This window comes from Mustela erminea, chromosome 6, assembly GCF_009829155.1.
Source record: "Mustela erminea isolate mMusErm1 chromosome 6, mMusErm1.Pri, whole genome shotgun sequence".
Classification (NCBI taxonomy): domain Eukaryota; kingdom Metazoa; phylum Chordata; class Mammalia; order Carnivora; family Mustelidae; genus Mustela; species Mustela erminea.
The window spans coordinates 79,548,097-79,567,253 of NC_045619.1; the positions used below are offsets into that span (position 1 = coordinate 79,548,097).

Consider the following 19,157-nt stretch of genomic DNA (forward strand, 5'->3'; position numbering starts at 1 on the left):
GTTAAGAACACCTTCTGCAATGTGTGTGAATTCAAGGCTTCATCCGCTTCTCAGCTAGAATCTGAAGTGGCTGACCTATATCTGATTCTCTCCTAACCCAGTATATTCTGAAGATTCTAACATGCAGATCAAATCACATCTCTCACTCAACTCCAAATCCTTCTAGAGACCTCCAGGACTTCAGAAAAAAGGTGCATTTAACAACTAGTCCCTATCCAACCAGTCCATGAGCATTCTCTGAACCATTTACACACTTCTCCACAGAACACTCCTTCCTCACTATCCCTATGCCACCTTGCTGATGACCCCATAGCCCTGCATTTGAATTGTTCATGTGTCTATCTCCCCTACAAATCTGTGACCACCTCTGTTTTTCCCTCTGCTACAGTCTTTCATCCAGGAGACTAGACCAGTAGCCAACATTTTAGCACGTGTTCAGTGAAGGTCTGAATATGCTCAGGAAGTTAAAGACAAGGATGAAAAGAGGGAGGAAGGAGGGGTGCCTGGGTGGCACAGTCAGTTAAGCACCTGACTCTTGGTTTCAGCTCAGGTCATGATCTCAGGTCATGAGATGGAGCCCAACATCAGAGTCCACATGGCATTTGCTTAGGTTTCTCTCTTCCTCTCCCTACCCCCTCTCAAATAAATAGATGTTATTTTTAAAAAGAGAGAGGGAGAAAGAAAGAAAAGAGGGAAGGGGTAATATCATCACTAACCAACAGGGAGAGGTCACCAGGGAAGGTCACATTTGAAGTAGCCAAAGGACTTTACAACCGTGTGTCCTAAGATTTTCTTTTTAAGAAGCTGATTCTCTGTATGCAAAACAAAATCAAGAAATCTATTTTAATGTTTCATGAATCACTCTTGATGACAGAGAGCTGCCTAGTAACAAGGTCTCCTGACCATATTCCTACCAAAAGGGTGACAGCCCCCAAGGGTACCGCACTGGGATTCACAGGCATGGATTCTGAGGTAACAGAAGTAATACGTGGTTAGAGAAAGAATATTCTGACAGGCACATTAAACGCAAGTTTACTTACCCTACAGAGTCCTTGAACACAGATGTCATTAGTTTCGGTCCCACAAGGAGTACCATCAGCAACCCTATCCTTCAACTGGTAGAAGTTAGTGGTTCCGGCAACCCGACAATAGAGTTTACAGCGATCTTTTATGGCAACTGTAAGAAAAGGTTCAATTTGGGGTGTACAGTAAGACAGCTGTGTGTTCCTAAGTCTCAAGAAATTTTTCCATCAAAAAATATTCTAACTACTTACTCCCACTGTATTTTGGAAGCCACCTCACATTAGGGGAAAGACCATTGATGTTGAAATGTTTACCATCAAAATCAGAGCACTGCTTCTCTCGAAAGTCTTGCTTGCCTTTTGGACATGAATCAGTGTTACATGATCGAAATTTCATCCTGCGGCCCACACAGTACTTTCCTCCGTTTCTTGGCCTAGTCAAATTCATTACATTTTAAAGCACATCAGTACAATGTTCTTTCTGCCGTTTACTTCTAAAACTGTTCCATTCTGTCCCAGGATCCGGAAAACCACCTATGTCCCATTGATACTTTTTTTGTTTAACAGAAGTACGTTACATGGTTCTTAAGCAATTCAATGGCTAATACACTGTAAAAATACTCATTTTCAGGTGGACGCTGTGGCCTAGAGGGCAGCAATGATAACTTATTCATGACTTGGTTAACTCACAGGGAACTAATGATGGGATTTTGTTTCAAAATGTCAAATTAGGGTTTGTTCATTTGGGGAGGTTAATAAAAAACAAAAACAAAAACAAAACCCTAGTGAACCACAGATGATGAAGACGAGACCATGTTAAAGAAATATAAAGGCATCTTTGTTGTGTATATACCACTTATCACTCACTTCAAAGACTTTCATGGTATTAATTTCTACCCACCCATCTCTTTATTTCAACTTATGCTGGAAAATAAAAACTCTTATTGTTGGTATTTTTTAAATATAAAGGCTTCAAGCATAATCCAGAAGATCTGAAATTCAAATGAACTGTGTCATTTCAGAGTGTGTCCTGTCTAGGCATTAGGTTGCTGGGGGGAGGGAGGTTGGGGGAAGGGGAGTGGGGTTATGGACATTGGGGAGGGTATGTGCTATGGTGAGTGTTGTGAAGTGTGTAAACCTGTTGATTCACAGACCTGTACCCTGGGGGATAAAAATATATGTTTATAAAAAATTTTTAAAAAATTCTTTATGGCCTACCAATTTATATATTATAACAATAGATAAAAGTCAAATAGACAAGTCAAAAGCTTATGGAATCCTACATCTTTGTGCTTCAGTACTTAGTCAAGTTAAACACACTTATGCATCTATAACATGAGAAGCAAAGAAAGAAACAATGACATGTCAAATTACATAAAACAGTAAAAAATGGGTAATGAAAATATGTTTTTTATGCAGAAGAGCCAAGACACAGTTAATGGAGCCAGGAATTCCAACGGAAACACAGTAAATACAAAAATGCCATCACAATACTGTCATCTTTACAACTCTTTCTCAAATTTACACTAAATCAGATTTTTAAAAAAAGAAAGTGATCCTATCTTAATTCAGATTCTAAAGATTAAGCTAGCTAATTTTTTTTTCAAGGATTGAATCTACTGAGATAAGGTAATATGGTTTAACATATTCCAGAAGTTAGTTCTAAGTCTCAGAAACTTACAGACTGACCTCCGGTTTAGAAGTGAATGAAACTGATGTTTACTTTCTGGTGCCTTGAGATAATCTTAATTTACAGTGACATAAAAAAGACATACTCGGGGCGATTACAGAGCCTGGTTGTGCTCTTGATTCCACCTCCACATGTTCTTGAACAAGAGCTGTATGGTCCCCATGGTCCCCATTCACCGTCTACAGGACGAGCTTCCATTTCTTTGTTTACGCACAGCCCATGGTGGCAATGCTTTAAAAACAAAAACAAAAACATAAAGTGATTCTTACGTACCCAGTTAGAATATCGGTAATTAGAATAGCATAAATATCCATAAAGAAAATGTACACAACTGAAAGCACAATATTAACTCAGAAATGTGATTCCTTCTGACCCTCTTATAAATATTTTCTGAATATTTGCTAAGTAACTATAAAAAGATTTGTGGAATCAAGAAAGAACAGGAAATTTCCTTGCCTTTGAGATTTTGAGTCCCATTGGCAGAGGGAAGACCTGTTGTATGGGGAAAGTGTAGTAAAATGAAAATTTAAGTGAAGAATACAATATACATCTGTGATTCCGGTTTGCTATGCAAAGATATAGATCACTCTCCCACTCTTTAAGCTAACTTCTTACTTCATCTCATCCAAAGTCTCAATGATCACTTTCATATATTCATCAAGAAAATTGAAATGTACAAAAGAATCTGCTCACTATCTCCTAGTACTCCTGCTATTCCCCCACCTAACAGCACCTGTGCTCAGTACTCAGCCATCCCACCTGTTAGGATTCATAAAAAGTCAAGGATCCTAGGGAAAGTCAATCTCTCTACCTGTGCACATAATCCCAACCCCTCACTGCTCAACAAAGCACTACAACAATTCTCCGATCTTTCCTACATCATCACTGTTTCAGTCTCCGCTAGATCAAAACTAACGAGAAGTGGTCCATGCACTGTTGCCCGTCATTGCAAAGAGTACAGAAGCTGAAAGTTAGCACTTAGAAATGTTCATAGGATTTGATAGTAATTCCATGTTTATCAAAATTAATGTATTTTTTTAAAGATTTTATTTATTTATTTGACAGAGAGAGAGAGAAAGAAAGAGAGGTCACAGAGAGGCAGGCAGAGAGACACGGGGAGGCAGGCTCTACGCCCAGCAGAGAGCCCAATGAGGGGCTCGATCCCAGGCTCCTGAGATCACAACCTGAGCCGAAGCCAGAGGCCCAACCCACTGAGCCACCCACGCGCCCCTATCAAAATTAATTTAAAAGTTGGCTTATATTTGTTCTCATGGTGGCAAAATAGACAACATAAAATGTACCATCTTAACCGTTTTTAAGTGTACAGTTCAGTGGCATTAAAATGCATTCACACATTGTTGTCCAACCATCACCACTATCTATCCACATAACTTTTCATCTTCTCCAACTGAAACTCTATACCCCTGAAACAATGAACTCTCTGCTCTCCCCTCCCTTGGCCCCCAGCCCCTGGCAACCATCATTCTACTTTCTGTTTGTAAGTACTGGACTACTCTAAATATCTAATTAAAATCATGCATTATATGGGGCGCCTGGGTGGCTCAGTTGTTAAGCGTCTGCCTTTGGCTCAGGTCATGATCCCAGTGTCCTGGGAACAAGCCAGGCATGGGACTCTCTGCTCAGCGGGGAGCCTGCTTCTCCCTCTGCCACACCCTCTGCTTATGTTCCCTTTTTTGCTGTGTCTCTCTCTGTCAAATAAATATATAAAATCTTTAAAAAAAATAAAATCATGCATCATTTGTCTTTGGGGGCTTATTTCCCTTAGCATACAGCATAATGTCCTCAAAGTTCATCCATGCTGTAGCATGTGTCAGAATTCCCTTCTTTTTAAGGCTGAATAATATTCCATTCTATGTGTAGATCACGTTTTGTTTATTCATCCATCCACGGATGGCCACTTGGGTGTCTCCCACCTCCTGGCTATTGTGAATAATGTGGATATGAACTGGAGTGTGCAGAGATCTCTTCAAGACTCTGTTTTCTGTTCTTTGGGATATACAGCCAAATGTGGTATACTGCTGCATCAGATAATTCTATTTTTAATTTAAAGATCTGTCACACTGTTTTCCATAGAAAAATCTGGCTTACATTCTGAATGTCTTTTTTTCTTTTTGCTTTTCTAGTCATTGTTGACATTTTATAAAGGTATCAGTTTAAATTATTAGAAATTTGAAAAAAAGACTGGTCCTTTACTAGAGATAATTTGAGAAGTACTCCACTAGATCATTCTCAATATACAAACATACTTATTTCCCCTCTTTATTTTCTAAACATTTATTTAGAGAGAGAGCATGTGCACAAACACAGGGAGGGGCAGAGGGAGAGAAATCCTCAAGCAGACTCTCCAGTAAGCACAGAAGTAGTGCGGGTTCTATCCCAGGACCATGAGACCATGACCTGATTTGAAATCAAGAGTAGGATGCTCAACTGACTGAGCCACCTAAGTGCCCCATCTCTGTTCTTTAAAAACGAAACTCTTAGATCTCCCTTTTCTCACTAGCTACTGTCCTGTTTCTCCTTGAAAGAGCTGTCTGCACCCATTGTCTAAGGCTCAATGCCTGTGCTCTCATGGTCCCACCCGCTGTCTATCTGCTCTTGCGTACATCACCAATGGCCAGTTCTCAATCTTCTTCCTTGATTTAGCAGTATCATTCTTCCCCCCACCCCTTGGTTTCTAGGGCTCCACTTAATGCTAGAACATCCTGGGCTCAGATCTTGACTCATACATAAGCTGCTTATGCATCTTCATATGTCTAACAAACATTGTCTAACAAACATTGCGGACATTCACACCAAAACCCAAACTGCTGACCCCTCAAAATTCTGCTGAGTTGATTTGATTAAGCTAAAAACAGTCATCCTACCTCTAACGGTTCACATTTAATATGTTAGTAAGTGATCTAGTTCATTCAAAAACAAACCGACTGACTTTCAGTCATCACCCCAGTGACCCCAACTCTAGTGTAAGCCATCATCTTCTCTCGTCTCTATCACTGCCATACCTCTCTAAGCAGATCTGCTTCCAACTCACCCCCTATAGTTCAGTCTCAACAGTTATCAGAACTTTTATTTCAACTTTTATTTCAAAAATTAACTCATTAGGTGACTCATCTGCTCAAATCCTTCAATTATTTCAATTCGAATAAATGCAGAGTTCTCACAATGGCTCACAACGCCCTACATGATACTCCTTCACTTACTTCCTGCACATCTCTTTTCACTCCAGCCACAACGTCTTTCCTTGCTCTTCCTTGAACACTCCACCAATACCCAGTTTTTAGGAGCTTACCTGGTGCTTTGCCTGGAGCTCACTCCATAATATCCTCCTTAGCTACTCCCTCATTTTCTTTAAGACAGCTCATTAGGCAACTTCCAGTAAGACCTACTTTGACCACGATGTTTTAAATTGTAATCTGCCCTCTCCTACCACAAAACTTCCAGTCCTTTTCTGGCTCTATTTTTCTTGTTCACAGCACTTATCAGTAGTATTATATTGTTTGTAATACTGTAGTCCCCCCCTAAAATGTAAGCTCCATGAAGGCAGGATTTTTTTCTCTTTTGTTTACTGATATATCCTCATCACTTAGAATAGTGTCTGACATATAGTGGGCCCTTGATAAGTGTTTGTTGAATGAATGAATCCTAAAACCGAGTTTATTAGCAGAAAAAATTCTTTGTTTCTTCTATTAGAACAAATCATTCAAAATGAGAAAGTCGTATTAAAAGTGATAAGAAAAATCTCAGAATAGAATGTACTATGTACTTACATGCAGTAAGCTCTGGGGGCACCTGCAGAAACATTTCAAATAATCCCTGAGCACTATTTCTGATAAATCCACAAATGAAAAGGATATAATGTTATATTGTTTACCATGTACTAAATTAAGTCAGTGTCAGGTAAATTTCATCGTATTTTCATGCAAATGGATTTACCTCCACTTTCAAGTATTTAAAAGATAGTCTATGTAACACAGTCACAAAATAAAGGGACTAAAAGAGAGTGTTAAGGCAAAAAAGAAATAGGAGGGGCGCCTGGGTGGCTCAGTGGGTTAAAGCCTCTGCCTTCGGCTCGGGTCATGATCCCGGGATCCTGGGATCGAGTCCCGCATCAGGCTCTCAGCTCAGCAGGGAGCCTGCTTCCTCCTCTCTCTCTGCCTGACTCTGCCTACTTGTGATCTCTGTCAAATAAATAAATAAAAATCTTAAAAAAAAAAAAGAAATAGGAATTTATTTAAAATTTCTCTTGAATAAAAGACCCACTGAATACTGAAAATGGCTAATGCATAGGAGCTCACTATTTTCAATTATAATATGTTTTATTTAACTCAGTACATCTATTATTTCAACATGCAACTAATACAAAAAGCTAATGAAATATTTTACGTTCTTTTCTGGGAGTGCTAAGTCTTCAAAATTCAGGAACTCACTATTTTCAATTAAAAAAAAATGAATTTATATCTATCTTGATCCCCACATGTTTTTACCCCAAATGCCATTTCTGCTTTTAACCTACACAAGTTTTAAAGAAGGTCCCAGTATCTCAACACATTTACCTTGAATTCCAACAAATCCAAGCTCTTCAAACCACCTCACTGGGGAATTATTCAAATGGCTAGTGAGCCAATGAAAAGATGCTCAAGATTGACGATAATCAGGATAATGCAAACTAAAACCACAACGATATTCCATTTCGCACCTAAAGGCTATTACTATGTTAAAAGATCAACAATATCAAAAATTGTCAAGAAATGCAGAGCAACTGGAACTTTCATACATTGACTGCAAGATGTATAAAATGATACACATATTAAAGATCAAACTCTAAAATTCAGTTGTAGCTTCGAACAATGAACAGAAGTCTGCTAGAATTCTGAAACTAACATAATTGGGTGCTCAACCATTTCAGAGTACTTCAGCTACAGCAAAAATTGCTGAAGTTCCAAACACAACTTCACTATTCAATTAATTTGTCATGTAAGCTATATTCACGGAAAACACACGCACTTCGATGGAACGCATGAGAGACAAGGGCAGTAGCTGGTACAAATGTTTCAATTAACAGCTGGTGAAGCACAAGGTCAGCTAGGGAACCCAACTCAAGTTTCTACCTGTGAAGCTAACGAAGGAGGCAGCACTAGCCACCCCATTCCCAAGCCAGGGGCTCAGCCAGCTGAGAAGGTGCGAACAGAAATATATTCAGTGCAGACAACACTGGCTACCAAGGCCAAGGGAACTTGCCTTCATCCTGAAGCACCAAGTACAAGCTGACTTCATCCTTACATGTTTATTGTGGCGAACCCTATCACTAAGCTGATTTAGATTAATTCATGCTGATGCTAGAATGGTGAAAATGTAGGATGTTCAGGCAATTTTAGGGGTACATTTTAAGACACTGACAACCAATAAATATCTGAAGAAGCCACTTAAAATTATTAATTATACTTAATTGAATTTTATGGGCAAAAATGTATACAATGGTAACATCCTTGAATTTGGGGAAATTGCTGAAATGTTAGGACCTTTATGTCTATCCTTCTTGTTAACAAGTCTATAATATACTTAGATAACTATCCACATAGTTACCTATATATCTTAAACATTCACCTGCTAGATCATGGGTGGAAATAAAGGTAAAATAAAAAATTTAATTCACTTGACTGTGTACTACATCAAACCAACACAGCAACATTGATTCACTAGCAGAGCAAAAGCTGATGAAAAGTGAAGAGCGTTGAAATGCAGAGCAATTCTTATCCTTGGGTAATCTCCTAATACAAGACTCACCCTTGGGGAAAACCTACCATCCCAGGACCACAGTTTGTCCCATCTGCCAGTGGCATGTGCTGAGTGCGACAGCCCTTGTGAACTCCTTCTGCACTCGTGCACCAGAGACGTCTGCATTGCTTCTGCACAGCAACAGAAAGCAGACAAGAGTAAAAGAACACTACGACCATGGAACTGATTTAGTGCAATGCACTGGTTTATACATTCACCTTACATAATTCATGGTTTCCTGTCAGAGCTAGAAATAATGGGCAAAAAAAAAAAAAAACTTTAGAGGTAAACTGACGACTAGAACATAAACACATAAAATGGCAATGTTTCATTTTTAAGACTTTTTAGATTTTCATTATACATTGAACAATGGGAGAGAGAAACTGGAGTGGAAATATTCACAGTTATGGGAGACATTTTTTCTCTTTGCAAGACATTTTTCTAAAGGACTTTTTGTTGTTAAATGTTATTCACAAGGAGTTTCCAAAAGCCTCTTTTGATACGATGATAGAATGTATGAATAATGTGCATAGAAATACTGTATAATGTACACTGGTTTCCTACTTTGTGAATATAATGCATACTTTCAACTTTTGAACAAAGGGTTCTCAAGTTTTCACAAGAAGCAAAATCCACAGAGGTTCACAGGAGCTATACCCAAGATAATTCTCTTCTTCTTTCTGAATTTAAATTGAAAGTTTATTTAGTGTGTAAGTCAGGTAAAAAAAGAAATGTATCTTTAACAAAAAAATTAAGTTAAATCTTCCCTCCTCCATACTGGATATCTAAGAACCTAGTAACATTTTTTATTGTAAGTTTAAGATTTTAAAAACACTATTACTATGTGGAATGTGCTTTGCCTATCTCTGCACTCACTTTTTTGTTACATTCATTCATTCATTCATTCATTCAGTGAGCACTTAGTTTGTGACACCTAGTTTGTGGCAGATCCTGAATTAAACCCTGGGGATACATATTTCAATGAGTGAATGAGGCTGCACTCCTGGTCCAATGATCTCATGACCTAAGAGTGTCTCTAACTTATGAAAAATCCTCAAAGTTATAAAGTAATAAGAGTTTAGTGATAACAGGCCCTAACTTTCATTTCTACAGATTCAAATCTATGTAAATTAAAATGTAGCATACTCTATTATGTTTCTGGGGCCTTTAATATAACTCATTATCAAGACACTTAAATTTTCTCTCCCCACCCCCAAAATAGTTATTTGAATATATTTGAATACAAATATTTGAATGCCTTTAATTTTCAATAAACTCTTGGTGTCTATTTTTTAAATGAGAATACTTCACCCAGGATTTTGTGAGGGTTAATAAAGATAATTTTTAAGTACCTAACACAGTACATGGCATATAATAAGACTAGATAAATTTTAGTTTCCCCTTTTTTAACCCCTTTCTGGCAAAGAGCAAATTTCTCTAAGACTTACAAATTCCCAAGATACATTTAGCTCACCTTCTGTTCAAGAGAATAAATGCACATTTTTGAAATATATTCTAACTGGAACTTCAGAGTTTAAAAAAAAAAAAAAAGGGACAATTTTTCTTACCAAGTAGGGACATACTTGTGATCCAGGACCAAACATAAGTTCACATTGCTTGTTTACATCATATATTAATCCAGGAAGTTGTGAAGACAGATCATATATTCTTCCATTTGGTTTGTCAAGAAGGCATTCCCCATGACCAGTACTGTACCAAGGACCGAAAAGTATTGTGAATATATGTGGATGTAAGGTTCTTTATCACATTTACAGTGTCCTACACTTTCAAAAGGAGTATCACTGTTTTTTTCATAATTTAGAAACCAGTTCTTATCAAAGTCAGGAAGAAAAACCTCGCAATTCACAAAGGACTTTTAAGGTGTTTGTTCTCATTTGAGCCCCACAACTGTTTTGATGAAACAATTCTTAAAAAGAACAATGACAAATTCATCATAATATAATTTATGAATCACTCTACACTTTTGATCTATTTTGTTGCCCAATAGTAATGCCTTCTATTTAATGCTCAAATTGTCAAGATGCTAAAAAAAAGGTTTTCATTTGAGAAAGTACACTATGAGTTCTAAACAACTAAACAAAGGAATTTCAGTAAGAGTTACGTTGTCTCCACTTTAAAGAGGTAGAGGTAGAGTTTACATTTTGGTTCTTCTGCTTCCCAGGATGTATATTAAACTTAACTTCTCTGAGCCTGAGTCTCCTTATTTATATTAACAGTGATACTATTCACCTTGCACGTTTCTATTAGAGTATTTGTATAAAGGACATAGAAAAGTGGTAAATAGCAGAGGAAATGTGTATTACTCCTAGTTTGTAATGCAGTAGCTAGTGTACGGAAACTGAAAATGTTCAACCATTCCAATTGGTTTAAAAGGAGAAAAACCTGTTCCAAAAAAGTAGGAACAATTTGTAGCACTGTCATAATTTTAAAATTTAGAAATTTTTACTGGCTACACAGATATTAAGTTTTGACCAAAAATTAACATATAAACTTAAAAGAACCCTAACATGTATTTTTTAAAATTCCCATTGGAAAGAGTCCTATTAACCCCTTTCAAATATAAGCACATCCACTGATACTGTTAATCAGTATCACAGTTAGCCACTGAACAAAACTATATGCAGTCATGTATAGATCAGCAACTATGTATTATGCTTTTAAATCAATGCCCCATACAAGGATAAGTAATCACTGATCATTTGGGGATGTATTTATGAATCTATATTCCAAACCATGGTTTCATTCATTCCCACAGTTCTCATAAGGAGAGGTAACTATAAACTGTCTAGATTGGAGATTATAAGATGCAAAAGAAATAAGTATTACATTAATACCAAAAAAAAAAAAAAAAATCCCCAGAAAGAGCTTAGCCTTGCCTTTTGGCAACTTTCAGTAATAAGGACAGAAATTCCCTTTAAGTAAAAGTGGGAAGTAAAAAAAAAAAAAAAAAAAAAGAAAATCAGTTACCCATGTGTGTACAAATCTAAAAAAAAAAAAAAAAAAGTGGGAAGTAAAGAAACCTGGTGCGAGATGGAGAGATGAGGCAAGAAAAATCTGGATCTACCTTCCTTCTTCAGACCTAAGAAAATCCTCCAAAAGACTATATAAACATATAGACTCCACATCTCACCGGCTGTACAGAGCTTTTTGGAATGTGCATAGTTTGACTTCAGCTATTGTCTGTCCTTTAAAGACACCTCAATCATGAGCTACTCAAACTCCTCTTGATATATTATCCAGTATCTTCTCAAAAAATGCAAACATACACAAGGAGGCTGTGAATCTCAATAGGGCGCCCCTCAGAAAGGAGTGATCCTAACAGAGTGCCTAAACTGGGGGTGAGGGGGAGAAAAAAAGAAAAAAGAAAAAAAAAGAAAAAGAGAAAGAAAGGAAGGAAGGAAGGAAGGAAGGAAAAAAGAAAAAAGACAGCTAGCTCTGACCTGCCCCACTCCTAAAATACTTTACCAGTGAAACATGTAAACATGTATATAGAACTCTTTCCTTGTTTTTAAAAATGCATTTGTACCAAGTACACTTAAACAGAAAAACTAAACAGAAATGGAACCACTTTAAAAGAACATATAAATTCAAATTCTATAGTCTAATAAATGTCCCATTGTTTAACTACAGTAATATAATTTCAGACTTACTCTAGGAATTCAGTGATATATTTCTGACTACATTTTGACCAGGTCCAAGGACTTGTGTGGTAATTTAAAGTTGGAGCCATTACATGATATTGATGTTTAATTCCAGTTTCCTTACATTTAAAACTATCATCATGTGGAACGTTAAATCTAAAAATAAAAATAAACACTTAAAATAAAGAATATGAAAATATGAATATATTAGTAACAAATCTCTTATTCGTATAAAGTAAAATACAGATAAATCCAATCACATCAAAATGTATACTCTTGATCCCTCCCATAAAGCATTATAAAACCGAGATTATCTTCATGTTTAGAAGCACATGATCTGAGAAACAGTCGATTATAACGTTGATCAGTAGCACAGTCTGCTGATTGGTATGTGAGTCCAAACAACCAAAATATGTGGAGTCTGGCTCACCTCATCATGATACAGATACAGCGTTCACATAAACACTTGCAGGTTTCAGCATGCGTATCCTAAGGGATGTGTGTAGGTAGATTACATAAAATTGATACCACACTAGTTTGTGGATCACAGACAATTTACTACAGTATCAAAACTTCTTTAATCCCTACTTCCTTATCATTCTATAGTATCCATCTGTTTTACATGAAACAGCCTCAGGACTGTTTCTGGTCTATACTCAGTAAGTGATTATTGATCGAACTGGAATAACAAAAACGTTCCTAAAGGGCAACCAAATCTTCCTAAGAGCCATGCTATTAAATAATCAGCTGGAGAGCAGCACAGCCTATGCATTCTTTTGAGGACCTAAGTATGAACTTGTATTTAGAAGGAATGCCGAAACCACCTAGCTCAGCTCTTTGTCCGCTGAGATGTGTACTTAAAGATCAGTCTTTTAATTAAACTACTTACCCATATTCTAAAGACACCTAAACAGTTTTTCAGGAAGAAAATAGATGGCTAAGATGGCAGTCTTTGCAAGAACAGTTTTCCATTATTTAGTAGCCTTGGAAACCAGTGCTTTCCAGATGTTGTGCTAGGTATCTAGAGCCCTCAGGTAAGCTCCTGATTCTATTCTATTCCCATGTCAACAATTTGAGTGTGCCCCTTGCTGACAATCATGACACATAACCGTGCTCAAAGGGAACTGAAGATGCACTAGTTTCATAAAAATGATTTCCACTTGAAGTTATGCCTGCTGAATGCTCTTAATGAAGTAGGGCATGACCAGGAAAGAAAATATAGTCCAACTAACAGAGGAACTCTAGCTTCAATTCCTTATTAGCATACAAACAAGAAATCTCAGGGGTGCTGGGGGGTACACATATGGAATCCCTGTCAGAGGATGAGTTTGTAGGGGTTTCTAACTTTCCATGGGAGCTCTGAGGCTATCACAGGGAATCATGGCCTCCATTCTTAGAGCATAGAACCCCAGTAGAATTTTTAATAATGCAGGAACAGATAGAACCCCTCATTTTTACAAAAAACAAAAAAACCCAAAAATATAAAAAAAAAAAAACAACCAAACAACAACTATGAAGCTGGATAAATAACTTTTAAAAAATCTTTTAATGATTCAGAAATTCCCACATGCCACATTCTCTGCTGGGGCTCTGAGCTGTAAGAGCAAGAGGTGAGCTGGTATTACAAATATTACTGGGAGTTCCCCAGAACCAGAAGGCCCTGCGGGCCCTCCCATAAGATGGAAGAGGACAGTACCTGGTCATGTATGGGATAACAAGGGACAGAGGCCAGAAGAGCTTTTCATGTAATCCAATACAGTAAATGAAATAAAAGAATTCCCAAGTTCTAGTTCTTTGCTTAGTCTGTTCATCTGTGCAGCCTGTCTGACCTAACAGATCACAAAAGAGCCAGAGTTAGCATTTCAGGGATGAGAATTACACTAACAGTATTTTTAAAGACATAAAGCTGCTAATTACTCAATTGAAGATGGAATTTTGGCATTCTGGGCAACGATTAAGAGAAAGCACATTACTGAGGCAGCAGAAGGTACTTACACATGCCCAAGCTCATGAGCTATGGTAAAGGCAGCACTGAGTCCATTTTCTTCACTAATAGAACAGCTCCGTAAAGGATCACACAGGGTACCTAATTCTGCTAAACCTGAAAAATTTCATGTTTTTATTTCAAAATGGGAAACATCAAATCATAAAGGACTAAATTTTTAAGATTTCTTTTATGTTGCGTTAGCCAGCATATTAGTTTCTGATGTCATGTTCAATGATTCATTAGTTGTGTATGACACCCAGTGCTCATCACACGGGCCCTCTTTAATGCCCATCACCTCCTTACCCCCTCCCCCTACCCACCACCCTTCTTAACCCTCAATTTGTTTGACAGAGTCCAGAGTCTCTCATGGTTTGTCTCGCTCTCTGATTTCTTCCCCTTCAGTTTTCCCTTTGTTTCCCTATGGTCCTCCATTTTATTCCTTATGTTCCACATATGAGTGAAACCATATGATAATTATCTTTCTCTGCTTGACTTATTTCACTTAGCATAATCCCCTCCAGTTCCATCCATGTCAGTGCAAGTGGTGGGTGTTCATCCTTTCTGATGGCTGAGTAATAGTCCATTGTATATATGGACCATATCTATAAAGAACTAAATTTTAAAGCATTTACTACTGGTGTTACTCCTTAGAAAGGGAGGCAGAGTTGGCTGTTAGTATCACAAATATCTTCTAAGGTGGAAGAAAAAAGAACAGAATGATTTTTCTGCAGTTGAAAACTTTTTACCAATTCTTGGATTCTTTTACTGAAGAAAACAACCCTAAATATGGGGTGAATAATTGTTTAAAAAAAGGAAGAGAAGAAAAGTATTTGTTATAGGAAGGATGAAATTTTAGGCAACATTAGTGTGGATACTAGAAAAGGAAATAAATGTTTAAATTGGTAACAGAATATAGAAGAAAAGTATAAACTAATGAATTTGCTTTAATAAAGTTTGAGGCAGTATACAATTACGCACCTATAATTGAGTGATTATATGCTAAGTGCATAGAATAGCACCTGGCATCTAATATATGTTAAATAAAATGACTGACATTTAAAGGCACCCAATAATTTTTTTAACTAGAATTTAATTTTTTTATAATTTTTATTTTTTTATAAACATATAATGTATTATTAGCCCCGGGGGTATAGGTCTGTGAGTCACCAGGTTTACACACTTCACAGCACTCATCATAGCACATACCCTCGCCAATGTCCATAACCCCATCCCCCTACCCCTACCCCTCTCCCCACCGCCACCCTCAGTTTGTTTTGTGAGATTAAGAGTCTCCTATGGTTTGTCTCCCTCCTGATCCATCTTGTTTCATTTATTCTTTTCCTACCCCCCAAACTGCCCCCCCACGTTTCATCTCCACTTCCTCCTATCAGGGAGATCATATGATAAAGACACCCAATAATTTTGTCAATATTTTAGAAAATGTATCCTATTAAGATTTATTCACTTTTTAATATAAAGAATGTCATGTAATGTCATTGTGCTGCTGAAAGATAGAGTATGAACTGACCAGACAGCAAAGACAAAAATTACAGCTGATAGAGTCCTTAAAAACAATCCAGAATAACGTGGTGATTCACAGACCTGTACCCCTGGGGATAAAAATATATGTTTATAAAAAATAAAAAATTAATTAAAAAAAAAAAAAAGCCAATCCAGAATAAGACTTTGAAAATAAATGTTCTTTACAACAATCCACTGTCCGTCAACTCAGCTGGCATTCATTTACCTTGATAGCATAGTTTTTATTAGTATTATCCTTCAGTATTTTCTTATAAATTATCTGCTCTCCTAGGGCAACTCCTTTCATAAAAAAGCAGAATTTTTCATATATAACCAGTTGCTTACTGGAAAGTTTTTGCATTTAGAAATTTCTTAATATAGAGCAGACCTGTATTAACTACTGTGCTTTAGCTCTATACTCCCCTGTATTCTTTCATTTGTAGAATTTAAAAGCCTGGACAATTTCCTAGCATTAAGGTAAATTTCCTAACAATGTTGCGCTTTAAAAAAATGTTGAACTGAGGAATCTAAAAATGCTGGAAAAGTTCAGACTAACAAGTTCAATCACCAACACTTTTTTATTCTAATAAATAAACAAACAAAAAAAAAATCTGCTCTCTTTCTGAACCCACAGTCAAAGGGATGGCTTGGGCAAAGGTCCCCCCCAAAAACATTTTCTTAGTTAGAGTCAAGGCCAAAATTGAGCAAGGAAAAAAATAAGATTATTAAACAGTATGCTGTCCCAAGTATGAAAGAATTATTATTTTCCTAAAGTATGACTTCCTACTTATATGTACAATTTTTTTAGTCAATTTTGGTCAATTTTATATTTCTCTGTTAGTAGAACTTAAACTAAACACATTTTTCTTAAATATCTTGCAATTCCCATGCCTTCTTTAATATTTTTAATCTGTTAAATGGCTCAATTCCCAAATATTTATTTTCAGGACCACGAGGATATTTCAAACAAAATATTGACTATTATCACACAAACTTTATGTTTCATGCTTACAGATGAATATATTCCAAGCTAAATGTTTTAATCACATAACAGATCCATGGAAATATGTATTATATATGATTAGAGACCCAACTCAAAAACGCCCAAAAACAGGCAAGAACAACAAATCGAGTGAATATATAACTTTAGGGCACCAGGCAACTAACTGATGGTTTGTGCCTAAATTCACTAAAGCTGATACTGGGTTCTATACAAGTGGTCAGTCAGAGAAGAATATAGCAGTATGGGCCCAAATCTGATACAGGTTCCCTATGTTTGGAAGTTCAAGAAACTTCAGAGAGTCACCCAATCTAGCCATTTTAAAGAATGAAAACCATTTTTCAACATATTTTGCAAAAAGGGTTCACAGACTGTGCAATGATATCTACAAGAGGTAATGCATAGCAAGATACCCAGTAATTTCACCACAGATTTCAAAGGGAAAATAAAATACTAATACTTGTGGTAATGTAAGTTGTGTAGCCTTGGATAAATTATTTATTCTCATCTATGAAACCTAAAGTTGCTCTTACTTCGTAGGTTTGTTGTGAAGATTAAATGAGTTAAATCACATAAAACCTTGCCATAGTGTAAGATACACAGTAAGCACTCAGGTAGATCAGCTATTATTATCATTACCCTAATGAATGATTACAGGGGTACCTGGGTGTCTCACTCTGTTAAGTGTCTGACTAACTTCAAAACGTTAAATTATTCATTAGCATTACATATTAATAGGTACATCAATATTATTAAAGATACAAATCTCAAAAGAAGACATACAAACAGTCAACAAATATAGGGGAAAAATGCTTTATATCACTAATCATCAGGGAAATGTACATCAATGCCACACTCCACACCTGTTAAAATCACTGTCATCAAAAAGAACAGAGATACGGGGCCCCTAGATGGTTCAGTCAGTTAAGCACCTGACTGATTTTGGCTCAGGTCATGATCTCAGGGTTATGAGATCAAGCCCCATGTTGGACTCTGCTCTGGGCATGGAGCCTGCTTAAGATTCTCTCTCTCCCTTTGCTCCTCCCTCGCTCTCCCTCCCCAAAGTGGGGGATATGCTTTCAGGGAAGGAAGAACAAAGCTGGAGGTTTCATAATCCCAGATTTCAAACTATACTACAAAACCACAGTAATCAAAAAACTATGGCATTGGTGTGCATGCGCAAGCGTGCACACGCGCGCATACACACACACACACACACACACACACACACACACACACACAAAAGACATGTAAATCAATAGAACAGGACAGAGCCCAGAAATAAACCCACACTCTTATGGGCAATGCATAAGGAGGCAAGAATATGAAATGGGGAAAAGATAGTGTCTTCAGTAAATGGTGCTAAGAAAACCGGAAAGCTACATGCAAAAGAATGAAACTGGACCACATCCTTACACTATACACAAAAATTCAAAAAGGATTAAAGACCTAAATATGAGATTTGAAAACCATAAAACTCCTAAGTGAAAACACAGGCAATAATCTCTTAAATATTGGCTTTAGCAACATCTTTATGGACATGTCTCCTGAGGCAAGGGAAACAAAAGCAAAAGTAAACTATTGGGGCTACACCAAAATAAAGCTTTTGCTCAGCAAGGGACTCACCATTAGTAAAATGAAAAGGCAACCTCCTGAATAAGATATTTGCAAATGATATATCCAACAGGAATTAATTGTAAAAATATATAAAGAAGTTAACTCAAAAAACAATACAATAAAAAAATGGGCAGATGACCTGAATAGACATTTTTCCAAAGAAGACATAAAGATGACCAACAGATACATGAAAATATGCTCACCATCACTAATCATCAGGGAAATGCAATTGAAAACCATAATGTAGTATCACCTCACACCTCAGTCAAAATGGCTGGTATCAAAAATACAAGAAATGATAGGAGTTGGCGAGAATGTGAAGAAAAGGGAACACTCATGCACTGCTGGTGGAAAGATAAACCAGTACAATCACTGTGGACTGTGGAAAACAATATGGAGGGTCCTCCAAAAATTAACAGAAATACCATATGACCTAGTAATTGTATTACTGGGTATTTACCCAAAGAAAACAAAAATACTAATCCAAAAAGATATGCATACCCCTATGTTTACTGCAGCATTATTTATAATAGCCAAGATATAGAATAATTCATATCTGTTGACAGGTGGTGAATGGATAAATAAGCTCTGGTATATATATATACATTGGAATATTACTCAGTCATAAGTAATAAAATCTTGCCATTTGCAAACACATGGATGAACCTAGAATGTATTATGCTAAGTAAGTAACTCAGAGAAAGAGAAATAGGAAAGGATTTCACTAATATGTGGAATCTGAAAAACAAAATACTCTTCAGTACAGAGAATAAACTAGAAATTGCCAGAAGGGAGATAGATGAGGGAATGGATGAAACACATGAAGAAGGATTAAGAGGTACATACTTCTAGTTATAAAATA

The 19,157-nt window shown here is 36.8% G+C and overlaps 1 protein-coding gene across 1 annotated transcript in view; it reads right to left on the reverse strand.

The window, feature by feature from the left end:
* The window catches only part of ADAMTS20 (ADAM metallopeptidase with thrombospondin type 1 motif 20), a 190,771-nt gene that overhangs the window by 103,232 nt on the left and 68,382 nt on the right, over positions 1-19,157 (reverse strand). Inside the window, exons 8-14 of the mRNA XM_032347934.1 lie at positions 14,166-14,271; positions 12,180-12,326; positions 10,077-10,218; positions 8,535-8,639; positions 2,798-2,943; positions 1,275-1,456; positions 1,041-1,177 (exon numbers count right to left, since the gene is read on the reverse strand). Of these exons, the coding sequence (XP_032203825.1) occupies positions 1,041-1,177; positions 1,275-1,456; positions 2,798-2,943; positions 8,535-8,639; positions 10,077-10,218; positions 12,180-12,326; positions 14,166-14,271 (965 nt within the window). The remainder of the gene's footprint in view (positions 1-1,040; positions 1,178-1,274; positions 1,457-2,797; positions 2,944-8,534; positions 8,640-10,076; positions 10,219-12,179; positions 12,327-14,165; positions 14,272-19,157) is intronic.